Here is a 21,007-nt window from a genome sequence, read left to right as displayed (position 1 = left end):
TAGGGGGAGGATATGACCGTGTATAAGACAACCCCCAATTTTTAAACATTATTTTTTAATAAAAAAAACCCTAGTCTTATACACAAGAAAATACAGTAATTCTTTAAATGGATGGTTGTGAATGTACAGCAACATCCTATTTTCTCACGCTTTCGACTCCCTTCATATCTCTGTTAATACTGCAATAGAGTTACGCTGAGATGGAATTCCCTTTTGCCAATTAGGCTGTGATGCAAAATTTCTGAGAAAGCAGAATATTAGATTCCGGTTAATGGTCTAGAGATGGCTGCCCCTTCACAGCTGACAACTAATGAATGGGTCTCTTTAATGTAGGCCTCTGGCAAGGAACATTTGGAGGAAGTAAGTAGCAACACCAAGAAGCCACGGTTTGCTGGCGTCTGTCTTTGGAAAAAAAAATGCATGTTGCAACTTCCGGGTGACTAACGTCTTAATCACTGGAAAGCTTTCTCCGTGCTGCATATATTATGCTGCAAAACACTGCTCTGAAGCTGCCTTAGTGTGTATTAACCCGCCTATGCTTCTAAATGAACTTTATGAATTGCTGGTACGGATCAGACAGGCCTGGATTTAACCTCAGGGCGTTTCATTTTCTTTCCGAAATGTATTTATTTGCCAATTTATATACGGTTGAGTCATAAGGAACCTAATGTAAGTGATAAGAACAGTGTGAATTGCTGTGGAAAGTGTTTAGGCTGTTTTTCAGAAAAGCATACAGCTGTGTGCAGAGGAAAGCTTGCATCCTTCAAAAGCATCTGAAATGTATGAGATAATAATAATAATAATAATAATAATAATAATAATAATAATAATAATAATAATAATAATAATTTATTTATACCCCACCCAGGCTGAGTTTCCCCAGCTACTCTGGGCGGCTCCCAATCAAGTGTTAAAACTAATGCAGCATTAAACATTAAAAACGTCCCTAAACAGGGCTGCCTTCAGATGTCTTTTAAAAATAACATAGCTCCTTATTTCCTTGCCATTTGATGAGAGGGCTTTCCACAGGGCGGGCACCATTACCGAGAAGTCCCTTTGTTCCCTGTAACCGCATTTCTTGCAATGAGGGAACCGCCAGAAGGCCCTCGGCACTGGCTCTCAGGCTGAACGATGGGGGTGGAGACGCTCCTTCAGGTATACTGGACCAAGGCCATTTAGGGCTTTAAAGGTCAGCACCAACACTTTGAATTGTGCTCAGAAACATGCTGGGAGCCAATGCAGATCTCTCAGGACCTGTGTTATGTGGTCCTGACGTCCGCTCCCAGTCACCAGTCTTGCTGCCGCATTCTGGATTACCGGTAATTGCAGTTTCCGAGTCACCTTCAAAGGTAGCCCCACGTAGAGCACATTGCAGTAGTCCAAGCGAGAGATAACTAGAACATGCACCACTCTGGCAAGACAGTCCACAGGCAGATAGGGTCTCAGCCTGCGTACCAGGTGGAGCTGGTAGACAGCCGCCCCGGACACAGAATTGACCTGCGCCTCCATGGACAACTGTGAGTCCAAAATGATTTCCAGGCTGTGCACCTGGTCCTTCAGGGGCACACTTACCCCATTCAGGACCAGGGAATCCCCCACACCCACCCGCCCCCTGTCCCCCCAAAACAGTACTTCTGTCTTGTCAGGATTCAACCTCAATCTGTTAGCCACCATCCATCCTCCAACCACCTCCAGACACTCACACAGGACATTCACCGCCTTCACTGGTTCTTATCCACGGGCAAGGAGTTCCATAGGTTCCATATGAAAATGCCATGCTCTTCGTTGTCACAGAACTGACATGATGTGGCGTTGTTTAAAGCAGTGGTTTTCAACCAGTGTGCCGCAGCACCCTGAAGTGCCTTTAAGGATGGTCAGGGTTGCCGCGGGCAACACTGGCCTCTGTCCCTCTTTCCTTCCCTCCCTCCTCTGATACCCTCTTGTGTCTCTGTCTCCAAAAGGCTCACACAGCTGTTTGTTGCAGCAGTCCTGGCTATAAGGTCCCCAGGCGAGTTGTGCCTCTGGGGCTGGCCAGAAGGTGCTTCCCAGGCTCCTGTGGGGCAGTGTGAGGGGGCACCTGTCTTTGGGGCAGGGGGGGCAGCTCAGAGACCAGGGGCGGCGGCAGTAGATGCCCAAAGCACTCCCAAGGACAGAGGGTGAAGGCACACTCCACAAGGGAGGGTGTTGGGAAAAGGGTGAGAGAATGCCAGCTTTGCAGGCAAGGGGGGGTCATAACTGGACTCCTGAGCCCCACAGGGGTGGCACAAAAAGAATATAGTTGGTCAAGGGAGCCATGGACCCAGAAAGGTTGAAAACCTCTGGTCTGAATGCATAGTACGTTGAACAATGATTCCAATTTTCTATGTACAGTGGTACCTCGGGATGCGAACAGGATCCATTCCAGAGTCCTGTTTGCATCCTGAATAGAACGTAAGACGCGGCTGCATGTGCGCGGGTTGCGTTTCACCACTTCTGTGCATGCGCGTGACGTCATTTTGACCATCTGTGCATGCGCAAAACCCGAAAGTAGCACGCAACCTGAAAATACTTATCCTGAAGCATATTTATCCCGAGGTATGACTGTATATGTGAAAAGAAAAAGATATATTGTATGGATGATTGTGGTCAGAAAGGTTTAACGCTACAACCTGGGATGCCGTTGATATGCAATTGGCCTAATTTCTGTTGGGTCTCTCAGACCCCATTACTTATGCATCTTCTCCTCTAACTCAGATGACTAGGGGATGTTAAGTAAAATGCAGCAAAGCATCAGGATGAGAAATACAGCAGTCCCAACATCCTAACTACGGTATTGACATGAAATAGTGATTGTTATGTTAAAGGACAATATTCCCCACATTGGGGTCATTCAGACCCAGTCCGCCTTTGATGTCCAATACTCCACCTTCCCAAATTCAGTTTAGCTGAGGTCTGATTGGCCCGAATCTAATTTTCATGACATGGGAAATGGGAGTGGTGCCTGAAACCACGGAGAACGGTCAACCCAATGCCTCAACTCAATGCATGTGGCACAGGGGGCAGCAGTGCACTTTTGGCCTACGCTTTGGTGGGTCAGTTGTGACCTCCCCCCCCCCCAAAAAAAACCACCATAGGAGAGTTAAACGAAGTGGTACCTCCCTTGTCGTTGCTTCCCTGCCATTGGGCTTGTTGCCTTTTATAATAATACGGACTAAAAACTCACACCAGGAGTGGCATGCGTGGTTTCTTGTCCCGTATGGATTGGTGTTTGCTTCGAGCCTCCTATCCCCGAGTGCGTCTTGTTTCGAGCGATATTATGCTAATGTGTTTCGGCTGTGTGTCTGGGACTGCAAAATCCAGTGGTTGTCAAGCATAATACGTGGCCGCTGGGGCCGAGTTCACCAGGGGTGGGGAGTGGAGCATGTGTGTTTCTGTCTCGCACGTTTTGTTGAAATCCTCTGTAGACCGCCTTTGGGGCCGACGCTACCAAGAGAGGGTCCCCTTCTGAGACGCAGGCACAGTGGGGGTTCGTTGAGGCTGTTTTGCCCAATTCTCTGGGGCCTTTGGAAGTGTGTATTACTCTTGATTGAGCAAGTGCACTCTCTGGCCCTAGCTGATTCTTGCAGATGAGCTGCATTGTGCAAATTGAACCATCTCATTATATACCATTTCCCCCTAATTCGGTAAATTTTGAGTATTGTTCTACATTAACAAAGCTCTTGAAAACATAAATGATAAATATTAAAGGTTCAGCCATTGTTCTTAGCAATGAGGACGGTTGAGGTGAAGGTTATATTTGCAGCACAGAATTTACTTCCACAAATTATAGATCTGCAAATCTTCATACAGGGTCGATCTCACGCTTTTGTTTTAGACTTGGTGTCTGGGTTATTGCATGTTTTTTGTTTTGTTTTTGTTTTGCAGAAGGAAAACCTTTACTCTTTAATATTTTTAATTACATTTTCTGTTTTACAATTTCAAATAAACATTTAGCAAAATTTAAAATACCCAGTGACTTCCGTTCTTCTCTTTCCATGGGTCATTTTACATCTTTTACATCCCTGCATAACCGTTCAAATCAATTTCCCACTTTTGCATCCATCAAAAATTATTTACTCGGTTGAATTTATCTTAATGCTGCCAGCGTTTTCAGCTGCATACAGTTTCCCCCCGTGTATTCAATAAATGTTTTCCAATCTTCTGCAAAAGGAAAATCTTTAGGTAGGTTGCAATCCAAACCCTCTTTGTGGACTGAGCAGACATATAAGTTAAACAAGCTATAGCTGAGGGCTCCACTCTCTTGGGGGGCCCCCCAAAATTTAAAGGAATAAAAACACCTGGATGTACATTTCCAAAATATAAGATAAAAAACAAATAAAATAAAACCTACGTAGAGCAACGGTATTTTGTGTTGTGTAGGTTCCTATGACGTAAGTAATGGGCCCCGCCTGCTAGCCTGCTCCCTAAAATGTCACTAGTTAGATACCTATTAGGTTCATAAAATACCATATAGCATATATTCAACACACAAAAAACAGCGACAATTTTTTGTTGACAAAAGACAGCTACCTTCAGTAGCTTAGGGCCTAATCAAACTTAAATTCGGTCCTTCACGCATCTTCCACCCACCAGGTATTGCGCCGACGCAACACATGATTCACCTATGAAGCTAACTTAGCTGCCTTTAAAACGTCAATAAGGGCAAGAACTGTGTCAAAGCCCACTCTTTGCGAGAGTTAAAGGAAGCCTCGGATTCAGAGATTGTAGACACAGCGTGGGTTTACCTTTCTGAATCTCGCAAAGGGATATTGTGTCCAGCTGCTGGGGAAGACCCATGAATGTGGCTCAACTGAGATGGTTGAGGCTCACTTTCCCTGCCATTTTAATTTATGTCCAGAGACCAGTTCACTGCAAGTAATATTGGGCTTTATCCAACATAGTGCTCATGTGAATGTGTTGTGCATGGATAAATTAACACAAAGATTTATCCATGCACAACACAATGTTTTCCACCATCCGCTCCCCATGCGCCCCCTAAATCTGTGCTGGGAGTTCCTGCAGATCTGGAAAAGGCATGGAGCATGCACAGGGGCAGGAGGGAGAAAAATCCTCTTGCATTTGTGCTAATCTATAATAATAATAATATATTTTTATTTCTACCCCGCCCTTCCTGGTTCAGAAAACCGGGCTCAGGGCGGCTCATAACAAATTTAAAACACTTAATTAATGCAACAAAAACAGCATAAAATACAGTATAAAACGGAAATAACAATAAATTCAGAATTCAAAAATCAATTTAGGGGGGAAATCCATCCAATAAACATTAGATGATCACCAGGGCTAGCTGGCTAAGTTAGTCCTATTTGGGCCAGCGAGGAGACCAGGGGAGAATTAGCTGTGGGGTCTCAGAGCGGGTGATCTTCATAAAAAGGGGAGGGAGGGGAAGAAAAGGGAAATAAAAGATCAGGCTGAATTCAAATTAAAGGCTAGGCAGAATAGCTCTGTCTTACAGGCCCTGCGGAAGGAAGTTAAATCCTGCAGGGCCCTGGTCTCATGGGACAGAGCATTCCACCAGGTTGGAGCCATCACTGAGAAGGCCCTGGCCTTGGCGGAGGATAATCTGACTTCCTTAGGGCCCGGGACCTCTAAGCTATGATTATTCATGGACTATGCAATGATTTAATCTATGCAATGTTTTAATTGAATACTATCCCTATGACTCCTGACATCACCAATGTTAGCTGCATCCACACAACAGTTTCTTTCATTCCCCCCAGCTGTTGGTTTCAGCATTGTATTTGAGATTTCACACCGCAGGGAAACTACTCCTGGGAATATGTTCCACAAGTTTAGCACTCATTTCTGTTTGCAAGTTTGCAAGCAAGTTGTTTCCTGGAAGTGCTCAACTTCTTTTGCATTCTGCCATATTTGCAGAAGTTGGCTGGTGCGTTGTGTGAAAGCTCAACTGACATGCGGAAATCAACAGAGAAATGGCAGAGTAATGGAACGAACTGCCATCTCAATGCAGCCTTGGTGCTCTGTAACGAACAATTTGGGAATGCTTCCCCCACCTCCAGTCTCATGGATTCCAGAAAGAGATCGAGTATGCAAAGTTGCAATGCTAAGCACACTTTCTGTGCGGTAATTAATTCTTGGGGAAACATGCTCAGAATTCCACTGAGCACCTCTCCCATCAAAGCCCTTGGGACTGAACACTGTTTTTTAAGGTGGATTGTGACCTTTCTGAATAGGTTAACTAAATCTCCCCCCCAGCTCCTTTGATTAACATGCTCTGAATTTTGGGAACATGTTGGCTGTTATAAAGGCAGCTGAACTGTTTTGCCGAGGCTTGAAATACATGCCATGTATATTTAGTTTAAAGCAATTTTCGGTTGTCTTCAAAACAACCAATTCCTGCGTTGCAGGGAGTTGGACTGAATGACCTTTGGAAATCCCTTCCAACTCTACGATTCTGTGATCAGAATTCAGAATGACACCTCTCTCTTTCTCTTTCCACCCATGGCAGCTCACCAAATCTCACCGACAAGGCCACATGGTCAAAGTCGACTGGCTGGACAGACTGACCTTTCGGGAGATCGAGATGATCAATGAGGTAGGTCATAGGGGGCACTGAGATTCTAATGAGCTTTCGAGCCTTGCTGATGCAAAAACCTCGGCGCACCAGGATGTCTGTAATTCAGAGGGTGCACCCAGTCTCCACCCGCACTCCATGCAAATGTTTAGGGTGTTTCTCTTCCTTAATTTATAGCTTGTATCTAATAAAGTTTGACACGACCTTTCGTTTGGCAGTGCCTGGCAAGGTGCTTAGCCCAGCCCAGCCCTGCTTCTTGCAACCTCGCAATATGGGGGAGTTAGAGCAATAAGATAACGAGATAAAGCAATTTTAAAACAACAGGATGCAGCACTAGAGGAAGCACTAAAAAAAGTTTAAAAGTAAAACGGAAGAGAGGGGAAAAACAAGGGCTGGGGGTTGATTATAGAGCCAAAAACTGCAACTCTGATGATTAGGGTGTTAAATTAAAGACTCAGCCCTCTGGACTCTGAGGTTTTTCACTTCAAAGGCTGGAAATGGATCAGTTTCTGTGCACAAATGTAGGATGGGGGACACCTGGCTTACTAGCAGTACATGTGAAAAGAATCTAGGGGTCTTGGTGGACCACAAGCTTAACATGAGTCGACAATGTGATGCAGCAGCAAAAAAAGCTAATGCGATTGTAGGCTGCATCAACAGGAGTCTAGTGTCCAGATCAAAGGAAGTGATAGTACCACTCTATTCTGCCCAAGGCAGACCATACTTGGAATACTGTGTCCAGTTCTGAGTGCCACAGTTTAAGAAGGATATTGACAAGCTGGAACGTGTGCAGAGCAGGGCAACCAAGATGATCAAGGGTCTGGAAACTGAGCCTGATGAGGAACGGTTGAAGGAGATGGGTATGTTTAGCCTGGAAAAGAGGAGACACATTAGGGCAGTAGTCCCCAGTCTTTTCTCACCAGGGGCCCATCTTTAATCAACACATGAATTTGGAGACCCACCTCTTCCCCTTTCTTACCATATATTTGCATTGTAGTGCTTCTCCTGCAACCCAACTTAGATCCAGCTGTGACCTGATAGTGGGTCCCCAATAACCAACAGATTAGTGCAGTGTTTCTCAGACTTGTCGTCCAAGTCTAGCCCATCACCTGTAGCTAGCAGGACCAGTGGTCAGGGATGATGGGTGTTGCAGTCCAGCAACAACTGGAGAACAAAGTTCGCAAAACATGGGATTGGTGGGTCTACAGAGAAGCAGAGACTCCAAACCTCCATGCTTTATAATATCTACAGCCTGCCATGATTGTGCTTCTCCCCTCACCAAAAAAACCCCTTCCTTGTAGCAACTTTCGAAGTTTCAGTCAGTTTAGCTGTCCCAGTTTTGGGTTACCACAAACCAAGGTTCTGCAGCAACAGCATTGAGATCTGATCTATAAGCTGCCTGCGCAGGAGATCATTCATTCTTTCCCCATTCCATAAACAACGGGTGTTTCTTTCTCAGTGTAGTTTATCCTGGCATTAAATCTCTTTCTCCCCCCTCTCTCTTTGCTTTCAGAGTGAGAAGCGCAGTTCCAACTTTATGTATCTGATGATTGAATTCCGCTGCGCAAAATGCGATGACAAAGAATACGGGATAGTTTATTACGAGAAGGTACGCATCTTTCACGAGCTTTTAGGTTTTTGTTTATTTTTGCATCTCAAGCGCCAGGCAAACAAATTTGCATGTTTCCCCTCGTGTTGGGGGTGGCGGTGGAATACTTATTCCCCCGCCCTTCCAGGACAGTCTAGCAGACACAGCTGCCAGGTGGTAGACACTTATGTGAGCATGCAAATCAAACACAGAAGCTGTCTTGTGATTGCGTGTTCCAGTCATTCATGTAATGCACTTCAGGTTTATAGAATTTTGATAAGTGCAAGTAATTTTAAGAATCTTCAGATTCACCGGCCCAGCTTCCCTCCTTTGTTTCCTGCCCTCAATCCACCCCCCCAAAAAACCCCTTCTAATAAACACCCCCACCATCACAACTTTATTTTTTAAAAAAAGATATTTATTAAAGTTTCACAAATTATATCAAACACAACAATGCACACAAACACAAACAAAAAAAGAACAAGTATAATTTCAGAACCTTATTTTCTTAAAACTTACTTCACCGACCTCCTCATACCTCCCCTTTCTGCATTCCCATTTCAAATATTTAGTTCAGCAAATCCTCACCCTTAATTTTATCTAATTGTCAACCTTTCTTTTCTTTTAACTTAATCTTTACAGCTGTACTCCATTTAATTTCTAAAACCACATCATTCTAGCACTCATTAATTTTGCAATGTTTCTTAACATAGTTCTTAAATTTCTTCCAATCTTCTTCCGCCGTCTCTTTTCCCTGGTCTCGGATTCTGCCAGTCATTTCTACCAATCCCATATAGTCTATCACCTTCATCTGCCATTCTTCCAAGGTGGGTAGATCTTGTGTCTTCCAATACCACCATCACAACTTTAAAACTTGTGTAGATACCATATTTTTCGCCCTATAGGACACACTTTCCCCCCTCCAAAAATGAAGGGGAAATGTGTGTGCGTCCTATGGGGCGAATGCAGGCACCGACCCCTCTCGCTCTCCAAGCTTCAGGAGAGCCCCACCGCCAGCCCCACAAGCTCGGGGGACAGTGGGGAGGCGGAACGCCGCCATCCCGCTATCCCCCGACTTGGTTAGAAGGCTGGCGGGGGGGGGGGAAGCCTGCTCCTCCCCGTCGCCAGCCCTGCAAACTCGGGGGACAATGGGGAGGCGCAGCGCGCCTTTCCCGCTGTCCCCCGACTTGGTTAGAAGGCTGGCGGGGGGGGGGGGAGAAGCCTGCTCCTCCCCGTCGCCAGCCCTGCAAACTCGGGGGACAACGGGGAGGCGCAGCGCGCCTTTCCCGCTGTCCCCCGACTTGGTTAGAAGGCTGGCGGAGGGCTTCCCCCTCCCCCAGCCCCGCAAGCTCCCAGAGTGATGCCCAAGCTGCATCTCAAGCTGCCCAAGCTGCATCTTCCTGTTCTGGGAGCTGGGGTTGGGGGTCGGGGGAAGCTCGGGCCTGGGGGGGGTAATTTTTTTCCCTTTATCCCCCCCCCCAAGCTAGGTGCGCCCTATGGGCCGGTGCGTCCTATAGGGCGAAAAATACGGTAAGTTTTGCAGGACTCTTTTATTTCAAATGACTAGAGTGTTGGAGAGGATGCACTTTACAAAAATGCATGGGCTATGTTCAAAGGGCATGTTACATGGTTTTGCTCTTATACATTTTTTAAAGTAATTAATTATTTCATTAATCAATTGATGTACGTTAATTTGGGTTTCTATTAAAGGTTTGACTTTGCTCATTTGCAAACCTAGAGTGGCAGGGCATGGGGCATAACTATAACCACAGACGCAAAATTGTAAGGCATGTTCATTACCTTCATAATCATAATCTGAAATTTAAAGAGTGGGAAAAGCAACTTAAAGCACTGTAATATAATGATATAGCGCCTTTGAAAATGACATAACTTAGAAATGGCATTTGTTTCTGTGTGTGGTTGCACTGATAGTTTTTTCTGGCAGATATATCAACAAGCACTTAAATCAAGTGCTTGCTGTTTCCCACCCTAACTGAAGATCTGGCCTCTTCCTAACTTCCTCCAGCCCTTAACAAAATCTAGTATCCTAGTATTTTGGTTGTTGTTTAGTCATTTAGTCATGTCCGACTCTTCGTGACCCCATGGACCAGAGCACGCCAGGCACTTCTGTCCTTCACTGCCTCCCGCAGTTTGATCAAACTCATGCTGGTAGCTTCAAGAGTATTTTGGTAGGAATGTTGATTGTTGCCCAGTCAGTAACTGCTTTCCAGAATCCTGTTGTTTTCAGCTGGGTGGGAGTGTGTGAAGAAGAGTTGGATAAGGAATAAATAAGCAGTAAGCAAGCAGACAAGAAGAAAAATGATTGTATAAACCTTATATTGATTGGGAACTGGACTAAAGGGATGCAGTTTTCATTTATTTTCACTACTCATGTAGGCAAAGCTGCATAAGATGCAGACGATTGATGCCCCTAAACTATCTGGGGGTGCAGAATGTATCTGAGACCCTGCTCTTCTTAATATTTCTTCATTCTGGTTGCTTTTACACAGTCCAGGATTTGTATTCCAAACAGTTCAGTAATGTTATCATTCTCACATTGGCTAAAGAACCATTGCTGTTTTCTTCTTTGAGTAATTTATAGCATCTTATTATGACGATTACATGATGTTTCCTTTAATCTCATCAGCCAAAGGTCTCAGGTATGGTTGGCATTCGTCTCTCACAGGAGACAACAGAAGTATGCACTGTGGTCTAAACTACTGAGCCTCTTGGGCTTGCCAATCAGAAGGTCGGCAGTTCGAATCCCTGCAACGGGGTGAGCTCCCATTGCTCTGCCCCAGCTCCTGTCAACCTAGCAGTTCGAAAGCATGCCAGTGTAGGTAGATAAATAGGTACCACTGTGGTGGGAAGGTAAACGGCATTTCCATGCGCTCTGGTTTCCATCATGGTGTTTCTGTTGTGCCAGAAGTGGTTTAGTCCTACTGGCCACATGACCTGGAAAGTTGTCTGTGGACAAACGCTGGCTCCCTCGGCCTGAAAGGCAAGATCAGCACTGCACCCATAGTCGCCTTTGACTGGACTAACCGTCCAGGGGTCGGACCGCCGACCTTCTGATTGGCAAGCCCTAGGCTCTGTGGTTCAACCCACAGCGCCACCCGCGTCCTTCTGTTTTTGGTTTATTGTGACTCCTGAACTGCTGCTGAAACTGATGGTTTTGTGGTCCTAGCAGGGCCAAAATGAACACTTGAGTTTGAATCTCCTGTCAAGCAGCGAAGCAAATCGGGCGGGCCTTGGATGACCCAGTCTCTCTCGCTGTCTCAAACTAGCCTATCTTACAGGGCTGATGTAACTGGGAATGGACTGGGATCACCTTCTGTATGGTGCTCCCCTATGGACCTCCTTCGGAGGAAGACCAGAATACAGACTGTATGCTCTGCTATAGTCCTGCTCTCTGTGTCATGAAAATGGAGAGGGAACGTGTGGTTTTTGCTCTGATGGCATTCTCATGAATGCGCAACAAGATGTGCATGAGCTGGGGATTTGCTGTTCAAAACAGAAGGGAAGGGAAATCTCTTAAAATAGCCTTCACCCTGGGTTTATACTGATGAACCTGCTAGATTATTCGAAAACAAATCCTAGCCATTGCGTATTTCAAAATGTGTTTCCGTTCCATTGCTTTGTTGTGTTGTCTCTTTCCCCACAAGGTCAGATTTCCATGTTCCCCCTCACTTCCATCCATGTGGCTTTCTTCAAGGTACCGCGGCTTAAGAGCTGAGTTTCCAAATCTTGTCTCTGGGACACATTAAGTCCCTTTGACAAGCTGTGTTGATCTTTATCAGCTGAGAGATTTACCGGTAATGTTCCTTTCTCTTTGTGACTTAGGACGGTGATGAGTCGTCGCCCATTTTAACGAGCTCTGAGATCGTCAAGGTTCCAGATCCACAGATGTCTATGGTGAGTCCTTTTCTGCACAATGTAGTCCGTGGAACGGCAAGGGTATGCTGAAATGGGGAGTGTGTATTCATGCACCTTAATGTACAAATGAGGATGCCTCAGTTTCCCATAAGTAATCATAATCTTCCTATTTATATGGCACCCATCTGACTGGATTGCTCCAGCCACTCTGGATGGCTCCCAACAAAATATTAAAAACACAGTAGAACATAAATCATCAAAAAACTTTCCAGTACAGGGTTGTCTTCAGATAGCTTCTAAAGGTGGCTTTTAAGTCATGCAAACACTCAGATATAATGCAGAAGTTAACACTAGGGGAACATTGAGGAAGCGGAATAAATTGTTGTGTGAATGCAAGGTTATTTTCCTTCTCTCTTTTTTAAATTTTTTTTATTCAAAGTTATAGCAAAACAAATTATCCAAAAACATATCCTTATTTCTCCTCCCCATTTTTCCTCCCTCCCCCTCCCCCCCCACAGAACCCACCCCCCGACTTCCCTCAGTTCCAGTCTTTGGTTTCTCCAATAATGCTATTTTCTGCATGTTACAAAATTGTATAGATCCTCAAACTGTTTAGCTGATTATTATCAGTAAAAAAAATTGTGAATGTTCATTCAAAACCTGCCAAGGAGTCCAGTTCGCTTTGTTGCATCTTCAGATACTTTGTGAAAGGTTCCCATTCATCCTTAAAGTCACAGTTATCCTTGTCCCGTAGCTTATATGTCAATTTTGCCAGTTCTGCATAGTCCATCAATTTTTCTTGCCATGATTCTTTAGTTGGGGTTTCTTCAGTCTTCCATCCTTGTGCTACCAGAACTCTCGCGGCCGTTGTCGCATACATGAAAATGTTTTTCAACTTTTTTGGCAGGTCTTTCCCTACGATCTCCAACAAAAATGCCTCGGGTTTTTAAACAAATGTTAAATGGAACATTTTCTTCAATTCATTGTATATCATTTCCCAAAATTTTTTAATTACCTTACAATCCCACCACATATGATAAAATGTTCCCTCCTTTTCCTTAAACTTCCACTTATTCCTTCTCTCTCAACTAACTTTTGTTTACTGAAGGAAAACCTAGTGGAGAGGAAACACCACAAGCTTGCTCGGAGTTTAAGAAGCGGACCTTCTGACCACGATCTCAAGCCCAACGCTGCTACCCGAGATCAGCTCAACGTATGTTGCTGTTCTCCCACACCTTTGAACGGATGTTGGGTATTGTTGACCGGCAGCTCCTGAAATGCAAACTCAAGACATTGTGTGTGCTACCTGTACCCTGATTTTCAGCCTCAGCCTCTCAAACTGACCAGATTAAGGCACCACACACTGATTTATGGCTAGTGCTGACCACAGTTTGCAAACCTAAACCTTGGTTAAGACTTCCAAACAGTGCAGGCAAGCTATAGTTTAGAGCACCTTAGCTGTTTGCATTTCCCAGCCTCTCAGCACTCCTTCAGGTTAGCCTCCAGAGGGCATGGCGATGGTTTGTTCGTTCTGACTTCAACGTTAGCCCAAACTATGGTTTGCAATCATTGCATCAAACCACGTTGTTCTTCAGCCACATTTTGCCAGCTGATTGCAGATCCAGCACCAGCTTTTCTCTGGTGTCTCGGTAGCCTGGATATCGGAGATGTTGGAGCTGCGACTTCAGTTTATTTGGATGCAGAATACAATTGAACTGAAGTATCAGCTTCAAGGGACCACCTCAGATAAGCCCCTGGTGATAGGACTAAGGAGCAGCCTGAAAGCAGTTGGGGTTGGGGCAGGATGCTCAAGACAGTCTCCTGCTGCATGTCCAGATCAAGTGTTCGTAAGAAGTGGGGCTAATTGGTGCAAAGAGAACCAGTAGCCGAAGGAAGTAGCTGCCAATGCAGGTTTTGTTTGGCTGAAGAACAGAAGGTTCCCAGTTCTTTAACAGTGGTACCTTGGTTCTCAAACTTAATCCGTTCCGGAAGTCTGTTCCAAAACCAAAGCATTCCAAAACCAAGGCGCCTTTTCCCATAGAAAGTAATGCAAAATGGATTAATCCATTCCAGACTTTTAAAAACAACCCCTAAAACAGCAATTTAGCATGGATTTTACTATCTAACAAGACCATGGATCCATAAAATGAAAGCAATAAACAATGTCCTGCAGTCACAGAATCAAATAATTCGTAGCTCAACTGGGTTCTACACAGTCACACACAAAAAAACCAAAAAGAGCCACAAAAATGCAAAATAAATAGCAAAAACAGACAGACCTCAGCATAACACTCAAAACGGAAGTGTGGCACTCAAATCAGAAGCTTGACACTCAAAACAGAGCACGTTTGGCTTCCGAAAAGCGTTCGCAAACTGGAACGCTTCCTTCCGGGTTTGCAGTGTTTGGGTTCCAAGTTGTTTGAGTACCAAGGCGTTTGAGAACCAAGTTACCACTGTAAACTGAAAATGCAGTTCTCAACTTTTCTTTTTTTGTCTGGCTTATATGGGCAAGCTAAGAATACACCTTTCCACAATAGTAAAAACTGGCTTCTGGTTTTAACTTTTCATTTTTCTTTATTATATGGGTTTGTGTACTGTGTTGATATTTTATTTAGGAATTAGCAGTATATAAATAAATACGAATGAGGCAGAAGATGAGGAGGCACTTCTGACCTCCTCCATGTTAATAATAGGTATTGTTTTAGAGGTTTGGTGTTTGTGTGCTTAAGATGCACAACACCCCACCCCTTTGGTCCAAATAAAAGAAACCCATAAGTACCTTTTTATTTAGATCATCGTGAGCTATCCTCCGACGAAGCAGCTGACTTATGAAGAGCAGGACCTTGTGTGGAAATTCCGATATTATCTCACTCATCAGGAAAAGGCGAGTGCCCGAATTAAATTTATATTCTTATAATTACAGTCATAACTCGTGTTGCGTTGGGTTCATGTTGCGTCTTTTTGGCTTGCAAATGCGTGTGCAGAAGCTCTGTATGGCGCCGCATGTGAACGCAGAAGCGGTACTCTAGTTATGGACTTTTCAGGGTGTGAACGGCACCCCAGAATGGATTGAGTCTGTAACTAGAGGTACCACTGTGTGTTTTAATGCTGCAGGCATCAAAACATGGAAACATGTGGGTGGGTGTTTTTAAAAATCCTTCCTTCCTCCCTCTGTGGATGTGTGCAGTTTGAAATATTTTGAAATATTCTGTTGTTCTGCACGTTTTGCTATCCTGCAACCATGTGAAAGGCTGAATATCCTACCACGGCCCCTGCAGTCTGTAGGCTTTCCACCTCGGGATTGAAGGTTGAAGCATGTCAGCATCGCCCTTGAGCCAGTGTCACCAACTGGACTCATCCACTCAGCCCCGACTGGGCTAGGCGAGCTGGGTAGCACTTCCAGAGATCACCTTCTGCGCAGGAACAGGTCAAAGTGCTGTGGACTCACAGCTTAGAGTTGTGAGCACCGGATTCACTTCCACAAGAAGGCAGTCGTCGCACAGCAGAGTATAGCAGAGTACAGCAGAGTATAAACGACTCGGAGAGCTGCTCTGTAGAATATCTTCTTTATTCTATCTACAACTATCATACAAACTATATACAGAGCTAAATGGAGAAGCTGAACTGCACTGAGTGTCTGCAGCTGCTCTTAGCAGCAACCTTATCTATACACACGATCTCTCTCTAACACTCAGTCTCTCTCTCTCCCCAACACCTTGATGTGAGGCTGGAGCGGAATAAGTAGAGAGCAGAAACCGCCCCTCCTCTCTGAAGAATCAGCAGAGAACATCAGCAGATTCTTGGATATGGGAGGGGTGAAATCTCCTCAAAGCATAGTGAGGAAAAAGAAGGGCAGCTAGACAAGAAAAGAAACAAAACGACAACGACTCTTGGGCAGTTGCATGGGATTGCAGCTAAGCCAATAAAAAAGCCTTTGATCCTGCTGTGGTTCGGATCCTGTTCATGGGCCTTTATGGTTGCCATTGCTGTGTTGCCGCTGTTGTTTTAAAGGCAGGGATGAAGTTAGAAATGCCTAGGAGAGCCAGTGTGGTGTAGTGGTTAAGAGCGGTAGTCTCGTAATCTGGGGAACCGGGTTCGCGTCTCCGCTCCTCCACACACAGCTGCTGGGTGACCTTGGGCTAGTCACACTTCTTTGAAGTCTCTCAGCCTCCCTCACCTCACAGAGTGTTTGTTGTGGGGGAGGAAGGGAAAGGAGAATGTTAGCCGCTTTGAGACTCCTTCGGGTAGTGATAAAGCGGGATATCAAATCCAAACTCTTCTTCTTCTTCTTCTAGTTCAGTAGGAGGAAGGAGACCCTGTGTGATTGCAGCTTTTGTCTTCCAGGCGCTGACAAAGTTCTTGAAGTGCGTCAACTGGTACCTCCCGCAGGAAGCGAAGCAGGCCCTGGAGCTTCTGGGGAAGTGGAAGCCGATGGACGTGGAGGACTCCCTGGAGCTCTTGTCCTCGCACTTCACCAACACCACAGTCAGGCGTTACGCCGTCGCTAGGTTGCAGCAGGCAGACGACGAGGTGTGGGAATGCCCCACTGTTGCTTGTCCTGCGTTCCGGTTAGATTCAACCAGACACATGTGACTGACTTTTTCCATAGGTTGGCATGTAGAATCAAAGTTGAAATTGTAAATGAAATTGAAATTGAAATACTTTTTGAAATTGAAATACTTTTTGAAATTGAAATACTTTATTGTCACTTGTACAACTTGTATACAGTGAGATTACACGAGCACGCCCCACTCAGCTCTCTTAGTCTTAATTCCCCGCGTTTACTGACGCCCTGAAAGTCAGTTGCCCTGTAGTTATCTTTTCATTCAGCAGCCTAACAGCCCACGGATAGAAGCTGTTCTTTACCCTGTTGGTGCGACTAATCATGCTTCTATATCTTCTGCCTGAGGGCAGGAGTTCAAGAAAGTGCCGGCCAGGGTGTGAATCATCTCTGAGAATTTCCCTCACACTCTGGATTCACGGGACAGCCCATAATATCTTGTGCTGTATTCACCACCCTCTGTAGGCACTTCCTATCAGTTGATGTCAAACCAGCGTACCACACCTGAATCATAGAATTGTATAGTTGGAAAGGACCACAAGGATCATTTTGTTTGTTTGTTTGTACTTTGTCCATCTGACTCCGGGCAGCTTACCAACAGTTATACAGTGGTGCCTCGCAAGACGAAAAGAATCCTTTCCGCGAGTCTCTTCGTCTTGCGGTTTTTTCGTCTTGCGAAGCAAGCCCATTAGCGGTTTAGCGGATTAGCGCTCTTAGCGGCTTAGCGGCTTAGCGGATCAGCTGTTAAGCGGCTTAGCGGATCAGCTGATAAGCGACTTAGTGGCTTGGGAAAAAGGGGGAGAAAAGGAAAAAAAACCCCGCAGGAACTCGCAAGACATTTTCGTCTTGCGAAGCAAGCCCATAGGAAATTCGTTTTGCGAAGCACCTCCAAAACGGAAAACCCTTTCGTCTAGCGGGTTTTCCGTCTTGCGAGGCATTCGACTTGCGGGGCACCACTGTAAAAACATAATAAAACACCAGACATTAAAAACTTCCCTATACAGCACGGCCTTCAGATGTCTGCTGAAAGTTGTGCAGTTATTTATCTCCTTGGCATCTGATGGGTGGCTGTGCAACCCCCTACAAGGCAGGTACCTTTCACCCAACGTGGGGCTCAAACCCACAACCCTGACAGTCAGAGTCTCATGCTCTACCGACTGAGCTATCCCATTACAGTCGCACCTTGGTTTTCAAACAGCTTAGTTCTCAAACGTTTTGGCTCCCGAACGCCACAAACCCAGAAGTGAGTGTTCTGGTTTGTGGGCTATTTTTGGAAGTCAAACTCCAACTGGGCTTCCACTGCTTCCGATTGGCTGCAGGAGCTTTCTGCAGCCAATCAGAAGCCGTGCTTTGGTTTTTGAACATTTTGGAAGTCGAACGGACTTCCAGAATGGATTCCGTTTGACTTCCAAGGTACGACTGTATGTGTTTTCTCCCTTCCTCCTCTCTTTCCTCCCCACCCTTTTGCTTCCTTTTTTCATCTCTGGCACTGCATCCATCCCCTTTCACCCACCCCTTTCCTAATTTTCAATATTTATGGAATTTAGTTCCAGGGTGAGCTACATTGCTGCCCTCTGTGGAACGAGCTCTAAAGACATGCTTTTCTTCAGAGTGGCATTTAGACATTAAAATGTGAGCTGTTGGGTTAGGACAGTTGGGCCATGTGTCCAACCATTGGGCCGTGTGCCCAGTGCTGGTTTTAAAATGTCCTAGCCCTATGTCTGAGTGCAATGGGGTTTGATGGTTTTGATTCCATTGATTGTAGTTGGTGTAGTTGCCTAATGGAAGGGTGGCTTAAAAGGTCCCCTCCAAATGATGCAAATTGTTATTCGCACCAGCTCCCATCAGCATGGACAGCGGTCAGGGATGATGGGAGTTATAGTCCAACAGCATTTAGAGCCCTGCTGGATCACACCAATGTCCCATCTCGTCCAGCATGCTGTTCTCACAGTGGCCAACCGAAGGCGCCATTGGGAAACCCAACTGCACAAGCACTTTTTACCTAAACACACGGAGAAAGAAGCAAGTAAATAAGCAAGATAGGTTAGCTTCCAAAAATCCTGGGATCCCGGCAGCTTAACAGACCGCTGTTGTCCTCTTCCTTATTCAGGATCTCCTGATGTATCTGCTCCAGCTGGTCCAGGCCTTGAAGTATGAAAACTTCGACGACATCAAGAATGGGTTGGAACCTACAAAGAAAGACAGTCAGGGATCCATGACGGAAAGCATGGCGACGTCTGGGGCGAATCCTGGAGAAATAGACAGGTAGGCGAGAGACTTAACCTGACTGGAGGTCCGTAGGGGAGTGGGGAGTCTTGCCTACTCAACTTTCTAGACTGCATAGTTTTGCATCCTGTCTTCCTGGGGAGAGCAGGTGTGACTGAGGAGGAGCATGTTCAGCCTGAGAAGATTCCCAGGAGCCTGATAGAGGGGGCTGGGGATCCTCATGTAGCCCCTTGGGACCTGAGGTTGTCCCCCCCAAAATAAGAAGAAGAATAAAATATACTAGACTGCATGGACTCAAGGGTCTGCCTTGGGTTAAGACAGCCTCCCATGAGAAAGAGGCCTTAAAATCCATGTATTTCCATTCTCCTGTCAGCTCTCAGATCATCACGAGCCCATTGCCTCTCATCTCCTCCCCACCTTCTGCAGCAAAATCAAAGGAGCCTGCTGACAGCGAAAACCTTGAGGTGAGTAAAATACTGACAGGAACCCTTAAGTTTTAAGAGAATGGGCTCTGTTGGAGCTGGGGAGGTTCCGGTTTTCAATTCTGAGTTCAACCATGATCTCTCAGATCAGTTTCTTGTGAGCTACATTGGCCTCAACCCCACCTGAATTATACTGTGGCCTACTTTGCAGAGGTCTTGGGCTTCAGAGGGCAATCTCCAACAAAGTAGTTGCAAGGATTTCCATTACTGTGACAGAAGTTTCCTGCCTTCTCCTCTCCCCACGTGGGTGCCCAGCTCCCCAAATCTGCCCCCAAAGGTTGGGGAAAGCCCTAGAACAGATTTAGAGGGCAGGTGTGGAGAGGGAGGGGAAATTCTGTTGACCTATGCAATTAAAAACCAGAATCTTAAATAACGAGGGAAACCTAAGTTGAGCAACCTTCACTGTGAATATTAGACATCGCAACCTGTCCGAACCAAACAGCAGATATTTAATCCTATCCTTATTGTTGAGCTACCAATGCTAACTTTCTCTCTAAATATTTTTCCTAGGTGTTTCATCCAGTTTGCAGTATAGTGTATAAGGCATTAGGTATCTCTTATCCAGGGAGTTTCTGAACACAACATTGCTTTCTTTAGTGCCAAACTGCGACCGGTGTTATGTTTGAACCTGACCTGTGTGTGTGTGTGTGTGTGTGTGTGTGTGTGTGTGTGTGTGTGTGTGACTTTCCCCCTCCAGCTTTCTCTACCTAGGAGAAAGCAGAGTGGCACATATCCATCACATAAATATCCCAAAGAGCTGTTTGTGCGTTTCAAACACGTAAAGGTCCTTCTCCATTTCACAACCTTTAAGCGACGTTTCCCTCTACTTTCAGCAAGACCTTTGCACGTTCTTGATCTCGCGAGCCTGCAAGAATTCCACGCTGGCAAACTACTTGTATTGGTAAGTCCAGAAAAGGGGGTTGATGCCTCATGCACCAGAAACAGTTGCTGCTCTAGCTTCCTGGCAAGTGGGACGCAGTGCGTTACCAGCAGGACGATGGAGAGCAAAAGCTTGTCCGTTTTCTCCCCTGCTTAGTATTCCTCACCCTTATCCCCCACCCAGCCCAGACATTGACCAAACCTAGACCCCTCGACCTCAGGAAAACTGAGTGTTTGGATCATGTTTCTTATACCATAGTTGTTATGCCTGCCGGCGTGGTTGCTCAAGAGCGAACAGGCAAGACTCACACAGGTCTTTTCAACGGCTTTATTATCGGTGCAAAAACATTCACAGTGCAGAGCATCTCAATTCCATGTCTTGCTCAGTCACTAGCAGAATCTGAGAGTGGGCGGTCCTTAAACTTTCCCCAGCAGAGTAGTCTCTTGACCCCAGTCCTACGCCTCCCCTCTCTGCGCGTAAAGCGACTGTGCAGAAAGGGCGTGGCTAAAGGGGGACCTGCCCCCCGGCTTTGCTCATGCACGGTGCCCTTGCATCCTCCGAGCCCTGCATCTCTTCCCCACTAGAGGCGTGGCTTCCCTACTCTGTAGAGGAAGTGCTGCTTCTCACGATCTTTGGAGGCTCCCTGTAACCCAGCTGCCCTTCCACCTCTCACCTCTGAGCTGATGGCAGTTCCCTGACAATAGTTTTGCCACTTCTGAATTCCCTAAACACAGACCTTTAGGGGAGGTCAGGAAGGTGTTATAGACCTGCTGTTTCTCCCTCAGACTTGGTCTGGGTGCTCAATCTGCCCCCAGGAAAGATT

The 21,007-nt window shown here is 45.7% G+C and overlaps 1 protein-coding gene across 2 annotated transcripts in view; it reads left to right on the top strand.

The window, feature by feature from the left end:
- PIK3C3 (phosphatidylinositol 3-kinase catalytic subunit type 3) overlaps positions 1 to 21,007 on the top strand; it is a 117,737-nt gene that overhangs the window by 12,634 nt on the left and 84,096 nt on the right. The window contains exons 5-14 of one of the 2 annotated variants that reach the window (XM_081212736.1): positions 334 to 360; positions 6,506 to 6,592; positions 8,085 to 8,180; positions 12,003 to 12,074; positions 13,144 to 13,248; positions 14,827 to 14,919; positions 16,380 to 16,565; positions 18,707 to 18,861; positions 19,196 to 19,286; positions 20,138 to 20,205. In XM_081212736.1, the coding sequence (XP_081068862.1) occupies positions 334 to 360; positions 6,506 to 6,592; positions 8,085 to 8,180; positions 12,003 to 12,074; positions 13,144 to 13,248; positions 14,827 to 14,919; positions 16,380 to 16,565; positions 18,707 to 18,861; positions 19,196 to 19,286; positions 20,138 to 20,205 (980 nt within the window). The remainder of the gene's footprint in view (positions 1 to 333; positions 361 to 6,505; positions 6,593 to 8,084; positions 8,181 to 12,002; positions 12,075 to 13,143; positions 13,249 to 14,826; positions 14,920 to 16,379; positions 16,566 to 18,706; positions 18,862 to 19,195; positions 19,287 to 20,137; positions 20,206 to 21,007) is intronic. The other variant, XM_081212737.1, reaches the window with a different exon arrangement.

This window comes from Podarcis bocagei, assembly GCF_964188305.1.
Source record: "Podarcis bocagei genome assembly, chromosome: 11".
In the NCBI taxonomy this organism is placed as follows: Eukaryota; Metazoa; Chordata; class Lepidosauria; order Squamata; family Lacertidae; genus Podarcis; species Podarcis bocagei.
This window is presented reverse-complemented; position numbering and strand designations above follow the sequence as displayed.